Source organism: Protomyctophum parallelum (genome assembly GCF_964188405.1).
Source record: "Protomyctophum parallelum genome assembly, chromosome: 11".
NCBI lineage: Eukaryota > Metazoa > Chordata > Actinopteri > Myctophiformes > Myctophidae > Protomyctophum > Protomyctophum parallelum.
Window position 1 is genome coordinate 38,063,000 of NC_139707.1, and position 10,738 is coordinate 38,073,737.

At 41.5% G+C, this 10,738-nt stretch overlaps 1 protein-coding gene across 3 annotated transcripts; it reads left to right on the top strand.

Moving 5' to 3' along the window:
* The first annotated feature begins 171 nt into the window (after positions 1-171).
* On the top strand, positions 172-10,153 carry LOC310866617 (MOB-like protein phocein). 3 transcript variants are annotated; one of them, XM_083776289.1, is made up of 9 exons: positions 172-293; positions 2,449-2,604; positions 5,742-5,804; positions 6,399-6,499; positions 6,637-6,679; positions 6,946-7,032; positions 7,901-7,980; positions 8,220-8,331; positions 8,889-10,153. In XM_083776289.1, exons 1-9 carry the CDS (start codon positions 291-293, stop codon positions 9,021-9,023), a joined length of 780 nt encoding a protein of 259 aa, XP_083632415.1. In that variant the 5' UTR covers positions 172-290; the 3' UTR covers positions 9,024-10,153. The 3 variants fall into 3 exon arrangements, with proteins under 3 accessions (XP_083632415.1, XP_083632413.1, XP_083632414.1); XM_083776288.1 differs by lacking the exons at positions 172-293; positions 2,449-2,604 and adding an exon at positions 5,034-5,117; XM_083776287.1 differs by lacking the exons at positions 5,742-5,804; positions 6,399-6,499; positions 6,637-6,679; ... (2 more) ...; positions 8,220-8,331; positions 8,889-10,153 and adding exons at positions 3,892-3,981; positions 4,154-4,361.
* Positions 10,154-10,738: the final 585 nt, after the last annotated feature.

Genomic DNA, 10,738 nt, shown 5'->3' on the forward strand with positions numbered 1-10,738 from the left:
TCGTGTTATCCAAATTTAAGTACGGTAATTTTTTAGGTAACATCATCGAAATATTGTTCTTGTACGTTTAGAATGTGTCTCTTGCCAGAAATAATTTAAACGGGCTCTTGACAGTTGAACCTTGTACAAATGAAACAGGAAAAAAGTACCCATAGCTAGAAGCATTTAGTACGCATGCGCGCGCCGCCTAACCTTCCTGAATATTCTTCACGTGGAGTGATTCTCCATCCGTCCTTCAGTGCAGTCAAATCCACGAGCATTCATTCAGACACCGAAAGACAATATTCAGAATGGTAAGATATGGAACACCAGTATCATTTGGTTTATTCATAACCGACAGTTCTTTAAAATGTTGACCGTTATACCCGTAATGTCTCAACATTCATTATGACCACCTGGTGGTGTCTGAATCGGTTCATAGCAACACAAACGCATTGTTAGCCGTACACATGGCATACAAGGTCAAGCAGTTAGCGAATAATGATAAAATAAGTTTGTAAACGTTAAAATATTTTGTTCACATTTTAAACGCATACTGCGTAGCTGCTTTAGTATAGGTATATCAGCTAATTAAAGCGTACGTCTCCGTAAAATGTCTGGTGTGCAGCTGCCAGATTCCGATTTACTTGTAGGCCTATAATTGTTTTCTAGTTGAATAGTAGCCCAAACGTTTGGGCTAGTTGAATAGCAGGCTGTTATCTGACATGACACTTAACATTAATTTTGGTGAGTTTGTTAACTTTACTGGTAAGTGGTAAGGCGAACACTTCAACAATGCTATGCAGTCACACATGTGAATTAAGAATGATACCGATATGTGACTCCGAGCATTCCGCTATGCAACGCGTGTTTGACAGCGTTCTCCGTGGTTTCCTTCCTTCAAGATCAGTTAGTTAATGCTGCAAAATGAAATATTTTCAGAATTCAGTTCGCAAACTTCGCATACAGTTCATGTCCTTCCTTGCATACTTAAATCGCTTCCGGTTGACGCAACGTCATCTGACTGCGTCAGTTCAGGTCAATGAATTATAAAACCTGTTAGCCCCAATATGTTAATAAAGTAAGGGCCTAATTGTCTGAGCTGCTACAGTGCCTCCTCTCCCCAATTTGTTCCCTCAGTCACCTACGCTCATTGTAGCTACAGAATGAGTGTAGGGACTGAGGGAACATATTGGGGCTAAAAACCTGTTTGCTTTTCAGATGGACCGTTTTTATAATGCTTCAAAGCTATTATATTTTTTGTTGAGTTCTAGTAATATTTTAGAAAACACGGACAGAAATATGAATCACCTCGGAGTCAGAATGTATTCTGTATGTTTTCTGAATCACCTGAAAAACAGGCCTTGAGTGTTATCTCCTGATGTTGAAATCCTTGAGGCTTTTGCGCAGCTTTACAAGGTTATCACCACATCATCCACATGTGTCCATGTCACCACACTGAACTTAAAACTGATTTGCCAGTGGAAAATGTGACCATATTATTCATGGTAAAAGGGAATATCCTACATTGTGACTAAATCCAGAACCTTCTAAGATGCCCCTGGTGTAATTTGATAGCGTTTATCAGTATTTCAGTAATCTTTGTAGCTCACAAGGAAGGTAAATATTGACACAGAGCAACAGTCCCCATACTCATCCCCCGATTCTGGAACTGATCTCCCCCTTCTTTCTCTACCCCCCTCTTGCCCTGACAAAGCAACCTTTGTCCAAGGTCAAATGTACATCTGCTGCTGTCAGTTGAAAAATGTTACAAATCCTCAGTCTAGTCTGTCTCACTTTGACATTATTTTATTGTCCTGCCAGTGGTAATGTTAGTCCCTTTGTTAGGTGGTAGGTACTGCAGGGTAGCTGTAATTATTGTAACAGGCTGTCACCACTTAAGCCCCATTGCCTATATACTTGGCTATGTATGACAAATGGTTGAAAATAATGTACAAATGAAATATTTTGAAAATGTTTACTTTTTTCTTATCTGCCCAAAATAGGGACAGCCTAATGAAGTAATCGTATGTGTCCAAGAGTCCTCCTCCCCCACTTAACACTAAACAGAGCAGCAGCAGATTCTCATTAATCATTTCCTTTAAAACCAAGAAACGCTCTGAATCTATTACTACTTATTAACCTGTTTTTGGGGTGGTCTGTCTTGGGATATATTGTACCAGATTTTTCTTAGGATAGTTGAGCTTACTTTTCATTATTGTATTAACAGTCATATAAATGTTCTTAGTTTGATTTTGAACTTAACATTATTGAATGCTTAACATTACTGAATACTTAGGGAGTCTTTATTAACTGGGTGAGGTGACTGCACTCTGCTTTTGTTAGGACTGAACATTTTTTTAGGTTACATGAGGACTTTCAGTGCTGCACAATTGATTCAAGACTGCCCCCTAGGGGTCATGTTATACAGCAAATTATATGATTTTTGGTATAACTCTTCTCGCATAGGCCTTCAGAAGATTTCTCCCCATGTTTGACCGGGTGCTGGTGGAAAGGGTTGCAGCAGAGACTATGTCTAAAGGTGGCATCATGCTTCCAGAGAAGTCCCAGGGAAAAGTACTGCAAGCCACAGTGATGGCAGTTGGACCTGGTTCCTTCAACCAGGTAATGACCAAGCTTGTCAGTATGACAGGGTTGCGGCATAAAGCCCTAACCACACCAAAGGGTCAAGACTGTTTTAGCGTTGTCCCTGCAGTGTGATGTCTTGTTGCATGTTGACCCACGTTGACTCTAGTGATTCAACTCTTGACATTCAATGGCCCAAAACACACCAAAGGGTCAAGATGGTTTTAGCGTTAACTCCTTGCAACTGTTTGGACCCAATGAGTTGCATGGTGACCCTTTGGTGTGGTTAGGGCTTTAGAAGTCAGATACCGGTATGCATTTTTGACTTCCATGAAGACCTGGCCTACTGATATTGTTCACTCCAATTGACACAGATTATTTTTAATGACTTAACATTGCCTGCCAAGGATGTAATATTACGTTGCATCAAATCCAACACCATTATGGTCTTTTCGGTGGTTTATGATAGATGGCGCTCTTTGCCAAAGTATGAATCACCCTTTTACATGAGAACGGTGTTCATAGAAAACAGCAAAACAATAATATTGTTATTGTTTGCGATGGGATCCACAGTGGAAATCTTTGAAAACACTGTTTCCCTCAGTCTCCATGTAAACAGGCAAAACGGTGAATCCGCAAAACTTGTGACGTATCATGGCTCAAGTCACGTGGTCTCACAACGCATATGTTTATTACATTGATAGAGCCATAGGTGATATTTGGAGAAAGTTCCTAGAATGAGCAAGCAATCCTCCTTGCCTACAAAGCGCCGCTCATCCTACAAATACAAATAGACTAGCGATGGTGAATGTAAAACCATGATGTAAACAAAAAGCCTTGTGATAGGCGGCAGCAGCGTTTATTTATAATATAAATATAATCATCCCATGGCGCGATAGGCCTGCGTGCCTGTCAGCCTGTAACTCGGTGCGGTTAGCAGGTGGTCTGTGTGGGGACAGGGACAGATGGAAGGGGGGAGCTATCCGGGACAGTATAGGAAAGAGTTGAAAGACTTGTGCAAGGTTCTTCTTGTACATGGGTGACTGCTCTATCTGGCAGTCCGTCACCGCCACCTAGTGACTTGGCATGCACATTATGGCGTTTTCCTTAAGTGTTTGTGTAAAGGGTTGATAAAATATGAACGCAACAGGACTTTACCGTTATCTCTGGTGACTGCTCTCCTGTAAAGGTGGCCTAGGTTGCTTTACATTGTGGACACATCATGGGTCCCGTGGGTTGACAAAACTAGGTAATAAGTAATAAGTAATGATACTGAAATCAGTAGTCTTAAAGGGTTGTTTTGTCTCTTCATTTTCTTTTTTGTAGAAAGGAGACCTGCAGCCAGTCGGAGTAAAGGCTGGAGATAAGGTTCTCTTGCCAGAGTATGGTGGAACTAAAGTGGTTCTCGATGACCAGGTACAATATGTAAAAGTCACGTTCTCTCTACATGAAGGAAAAGTCACACAAATAAATACAGTATTATGACACATTTTTGTTGTTCAATTATACACTTTAGCTTAAATCTCACTAGTAATCTCAATGCAGTAATATCTGTCCATCTAATTTTGTTTTTTGATTTGTCTTCCAGGACTACTTCCTCTTCCGTGATGCAGACATTTTAGGAAAATATGTTGATTGAGACGTTTTTCTGTTTTTTCTGTTTTTCCATCCCTGATTCTGAAGAGAAGACAAGTTGCCTTCATTGATGTCTGTTTGCTTCCTTTTCCATGTAATTCATTTGTAAATAATTATGATCATTTTTTTGTTATACAATAATAAAGGTGAGCTATTGAAAATGGTCTTTTCTTGTTTATACTGTACCTGTATTGTTCATGGTGTGCTGTTGATAGTTGTGTTAACCACAATAATGCAGACAAGTAATTATAGGCAAACATTTTCAAAACATTTAAATAACTGATAAAAGCTCACATACTTTGCTATTTTAATTGTCAAGTAGTTAAAAGCAGGGTTTAAAAAGGGAAATCGCAAAGGGATGACTGTGGTTACACAACAATGTAACAAAATAATTTAGGCCTGTTTTTAAAGAGTCCTGGGTCTGTGGTGCTCTCAGATCAATAGGTTACCGTGGTGCCTCAGCTTAAATAAAACTTATGTGCCTGGTTCAAATCACGATTCCTGACCAAAGATGTGTCTTCACTTCATCCTCTGTTCCAAATTAATACAAAAATGTCTCAAGTTAATTTCATGCATGCCACATGCATTGAAATGTAATTTTTAATTTACTCCGTCCTACACTTACACACAGTGTGTTGTGTGAACTCCTCAACTACATTAGCTACGAACAAATTAGACTTTTGAAATATCTGATTTATTTGTAATTACAAACTTCTAAAAACCAACGGTTGCCGGACAACCAACTACCAAATCACAGCACGCACGTTCCTCCAGGCAATGGGAGCTGGGGTGGTTCTCCTGGTCCAGAGAACGCTCGTTGAACAGCGGCTTCAGAGGCATCCGGGTATTCTGTCGAGATGGTCATGGCGGAGGGTACTGCAGTTCTCAGGAGGAATCGGCCTGGAACCAAGTCGAAGGTATGTTTTCACACATCAAAACATTGCACACGACTGTAATGAATAAACCACGCGCATGGAAAATGTACTTGAGCTACATGGGAGGCTTATTTCTTTACTGCCAGTCTCCTTTCTTACAACTGGGTCACAGACAACACAGGAAGGGCCTGGAAGTGGCCAGCTGATGGGATGCGTCTATATCCTGGAGGAATGTTACTTAGACAGATACATTGAGCTGTGTACAACTCGTCGGCTGATATAATTCTTAGCTTCTCGTGATTATTTGGATTTGCGTGCGACGTGCTTGTAAATAAAGCCAGTGCCTCATACTGAAACCTACCATGACGGCCAATGTTGCATACAAATCATTGTTTTGTTTCAGTTTCAAGGAAACCGTTGTACCCCAGCTTGCTAGCATGCTAATGCTGGTTTTGACGATGTTAGGACAGGTTAGTTAGTAGTTGCAACATTACCGTTCATAAAATATTTCTCAGCTAAATCCGTTGACTGGCATAGGTAAAATTTCGCTGATGTCTGCTAACGTTTCTTTACTAACGTTGCCAGGCTGTCAAGACTACACTATGTTAGCTTTGTGAATGAATTAAGCTGGTCTAATTCTAAATAAACGTATCCTTCTATTTATAGGATTTCTACAATTGGCCGGATGAATCCTTTGAGGAGATGGACAGCACCCTGGCTGTCCAACAGGTGTGTGTGTGTGTGTGTGTGTGTGTGTGTGTGTGTGTGTGTGTGTGTGTTATTATTGACAGTCAAACAGTCTCTGCCACCCCCGCAGCGCATTGGGAAAATGATGAAGACCCCTCTTCAATGGGGCGATTCAAATTATGACAATACACCATTTACATATTTTAGTAAGTTGTATATATATCATTGCTTACTTTTTAAGAGAGGCCTCTACTCACAGCCTCTGTCCAAAGACCAAAAGCCTAATATTGCTGGCCAAGGACAGGTAACCCTTTGGCAAGTGGTTCAGATATTTGGTATAGAGCGTATATTCAAAGTGAGTTTGTTGTTTAATGCAATGAAATAGGACTTTTCTGTTTGGATGTATGGGCTGTTAAGGCCAGAAACCTTTTAGTCACTCGGTAGGTATTTCCCCCACAGAGACAAGGGTTAGAATCTTGGGTATTACATTTGTGGTGGTGCCCAACGACGATGCTTTAGTTTAGTTGAGTGACTGCAGTAGTGCATCATTATTATATGAAAGTCCTGAAATCAAGTTGCTTTTACTGGATTACTCTGGTGGGTTCTGCTGACATGTCTGCATGGTCTCTCTAACAGTACATTCAGCAGAATATCCGATCGGACTGCTCTAACATCGACAAAATCCTGGAGCCTCCAGAAGGACAGGATGAAGGAGTGTGGAAGTATGAGCATCTCAGGTACCTAAAAGACCAGCATTACCCATTTACATGCATACGTCTTTGTGTGACCAAAATGCTTCACAAAACATCCCTTCTGTCTTTGTACCTCTGTCTCTTTTGTGCCTTTATGTCCGTGCTCTCTGTTACCCTTGTAGGCAGTTCTGTCTGGAGCTCAATGGATTAGCCGTCAAACTGCAGGTATGATAATGTGGCCACTTTGTATTTTCTGTGTTGAAATTCATGTAAAGAAAATAACGGTGAGGTCATCTTAAGCCCTCCTGGGGTTTCTTACCTCATCTGCACAACGCCTTTTGTTGTTAAAAATCGGGACAGATGGGGGCTGTATAGTTGCTAATACCGATGTAGTCGAAAAAGTCAAATAATGACCGTTATATCGGTCTGGCACTAATCCCTATGATGTCCTCTATTGAACTGATGCATGCTCTCCTTTTTGCTGCCCACAGAGTGAATGCCACCCAGATACCTGCACCCAGATGACTGCCACAGAGCAGTGGATCTTTCTATGTGCTGCCCACAAAACCCCCAAAGAAGTAAGATCGCCATGTTGTTCTTCTCAGCTACAGGTTAGGTAGGGCTTTGAAGTGAGCCTTCGTGTTATATAAGATAATTGGAGTCTAATCTAGAGGCTGTTTTGAATGGGGAACTATTTGTGTTTTAAGTCATGAGGTTTCCCGCCTGTAATCTATTCTACAACAAGGCTAGCCCTGGTCCAGTGCTTACAGCGAGTCTCTCTCTGACGCCCTGTGGAAGTCCCTTCCGCAGCCCTCTGGTGATATTCTCACTCCTGTGTGAGTGTTTACAATTCCCAGCAAATAAACAAAACGATGTAACTAGTCACCGACACAAAGCCTGCTAGACCTTGGTAAAAGTCTATTCTCAAAGCTGGGAAGCATCTCAGGTCCCCAGCTTCTCTCTAAAATGCACTTTGTGCCATTTTAATAACGCAATGTACCCTGAATTTACCGGGCAGAGTCATTTCTTCTACTACGGCATTTCCGGGTTTTGCCTGCACCGATCTGGTTGGATTAATTTTATTTAATGATTAAAATAGTGCATTTTAGAGAAGCTGGGGACCTGAGACGCTTCCCAGCTCCGAGAATAGACTTTTACCAAGGTCTAGCAGGCTTTGTTTCGGTGAGTAGTTACGTCGTTTTGTTTATTTGCTGGGATTTGAAAATCCTCGCACGGGAGTGAGTATCACCAGAGGGTTGCGGAAGGGACTTCCACAGGGCGTCAGAGAGAGACTCGCTGTAAGCACTGGACCAGGGCTACAACAAGGCAATTAATAATGAGCTGTACTTCTGGGTCTTTATTGGGACACTTTGTTTGTGTTCATGCAAAACAAAGCCAGGTTTAGCTCTCAATTATACACACCGTCATTTGCTGCTGTGTCCACAGTGCCCTGCCATTGACTACACCAGACACACGCTGGACGGAGCTGCCTGCCTTCTCAACAGTAACAAATACTTCCCCAGCAGGTCAGTTTACTAATACCTTCTCCTTAGCTCAGTGATTCTCAAACATTTTAATTTCCCCACTTTGGTATTCAGACCAGACTTTGGTATACAGGCTACAGACCCCCGTCCCATAACTTTCAGAAATTCAGAGTGTACAATTGGATCCAAATGGACCTTTTATGGTACTCTGGCTTCACATTCACTGTCCATTCGTTAACACACGATGTGATGAGGTCTCCTATTTCTTCTTTTTCCTTCAGAGTTAGCATCAAGGAGTCGTCTGTGGCAAAGCTGGGCTCTGTCTGCCGTCGCATCTATAGGATATTCTCTCACGCTTACTTCCATCACCGCCAGATATTTGATAAGTATGAGGTATGTTACCATGGACAAGAGCCTACCAAAATGTAATGAGCTTTCCTTTAAAATGGCTTGAAATGAGCAGGATTGCTCCATCTTTATTCCATGTGCATAAGGAAAGACTGTATTAAATAGGTTTCTTAAGTTAGGATCAACTTAAAATTAGCTAAAATCTTAAATTTACCAGAGCTATCCTTTTCCTTGTTGGTCAATTCTAAATCTCAAGCCAGGCAGTGTTGATTTGTGAAGTGGATAAGGATCATAAATGTTATGAGGTCAGCGCATTTGGACAAGTGGCTATGGCTGAATTTAGTGTGTTTTTCATGCAAAACTAATACTTGGAATGGTTTCAGAATCATGAAAAAAAGGTTGTTAACACTTATACCGATGTTGTGAAGGTCTCCAGTGCTGCCGCATAGACCGATCATGTAAACAAAGGTTGCCTTGGCAACACAAAGCTGGCCGGGATAAGCCCACTTCCGGTCGAGGCAAAATGTGGCTTTTCAAAATAAGAGCGTGTGTGTGTGTGTGTGTGTGTGTGTGTGTGTGTGTGTGTGTGTGTGTGTCTGTAGAATGAAACGTTCCTGTGTCACCGGTTCACACGCTTTGTCATGAAGTACAACTTGATGTCCAAGGACAACCTGATCGTGCCGATCCTGGAGGAGGAGGTTCAAAATACTTCATCAGCTGGGGAGAGTGAGGCATAAGATACAGCTGCTGCCATAAGGGAGACGCACATTCACTCATACATGTTGAAAATCACACGCACACTACAGAAGAGACATCTCTGTACTAGCATCCAAATGCCTACATGTACAGTATAAACATTACACACACACACTACAGATTATTACTTCAATCCAGGAACTCTGCCTGTGTCCTCCCATGTCAGTCTCACATGACACAGGGTGTAAGTTATCGGAAGCAGAATTCAGCCCAAGCCTGCTAAGGGTAAGATGGAATATCTACCATCCAATTTATACCTATTCCGTCCATGTAGATTCACACCAGTGTCTATGCCACAGGCCGGAAGCAGTTGTTTCTGGCTATAACCAGGCGCTCACTACTCTTATAGGGAACTTTGCTTTAATGTTTTGAGCAGCTGGATTTGCAAAACGTATGTAATCATTACCTGTGACAAAGGCACACACTGACAGCTCCCCTTGTATATAACCCCTGCTCCCCCTATATTTTAATTCACTGTCATATTTTCTGATGGTGCTTCACTTCTTTGTGTTTGTCCTCCCTGTTTGCCCGTGTTGCTTACCATCCCTTTTGGAGAGGGGGGGGGGGGGGGGGGGGTATGGAATGGATCACTAAATTAGCCTGCTCACTTGGAAATACAGTTCATACTGTAGTTGTTGTTTATGTAGTAGTCAAAAATGAAACTCACATTTGGCTTTGTAAGTGCACTAGCAGTCAAATATGCTGTTTATCTTGTGTGGCCTCTGAAATGTTTCAGAATATTTAGGATGGTTTGTTGGCTAACTCATTGATCCTGCTTAGTGACATGCCCCCATTTTTATTAAAAGTATGACATTCCTCCTTTCCTTGAAGTAATGGCAACTGACATAACAAAAACTAAACTGTCAAATCTACACTGTAGAACATTTACTGGTCCAAGCATTTCAGAAATTACTGCAGGGAAAAGTTGGAATGAATATATTTTAGTATTGGAGCACAACCTTGCCCTTTCTCTTTGATCCTCTCGCTCATCATTAAGTTATTTTGTGGGAGGAGTCTTGTCTATCCGCCCCACTTTTATTTTTTTTATGGACTACAAATTTTGTTACTGTCGACATGTTCATGTCTGTTAATAAAAAAGAACTTAACCCAGCTGACTGTTGGCCTTTATCATAATGATGTACACTCAAACTATTTCATGTAGCATATAACATTTAATGACTTCTGTGATATCTTTGTTAATTTTGTGGAAAAAGTCAAAGCTCTATAATAATCATTGCTATAGTGTGCTAAATGGCCACTTCACCCCTTTTGCAACCAGATCTTATTTTAATGTGTGGGAGACACTTTCCTGGGGTTTTTATGTGGGTAATATGTGATTTTAGTATTTCAAAGTGTCTGTCAGACACTGGTCTCACTTCTTTCCTGGACTACATGTCTCAGTAAGACAGTCCAGTAAGGAGGAAGTCAAGTGGAAGTTGCGGAAGGCACGCTGTGTTGCTGTGACTACTGGCCAATCACAGCGTGTCTTTTCTGGGACTAATAAATTCAATCTAAAGGAGCTTTATTGGCATGAGAAAACATTTACATTGCCTCCGATTGGCCTACCGAATGTCCACTTCCATTACACACGCGGAAGCTTGGCAAGCATCTGCTATGCTTCGCAAGGAATAGAGACACCCCAGAGCCGAAGGTGGCGTCTACCCGTTTATGGTCCTCTCCACCATATCTATGCTCT

Bases quoted from the DNA above. Each gene is read 5' to 3' on its own strand.
- LOC310866617 (XM_083776289.1), top strand. The intron at 2,605-5,741 runs GTAATGACCAAG...TTCTATTTATAG, and splicing joins GACCTGGTTCCTTCAACCAG to GATTTCTACAATTGGCCGGA. The intron at 5,805-6,398 runs GTGTGTGTGTGT...TCTCTCTAACAG, and splicing joins GCACCCTGGCTGTCCAACAG to TACATTCAGCAGAATATCCG.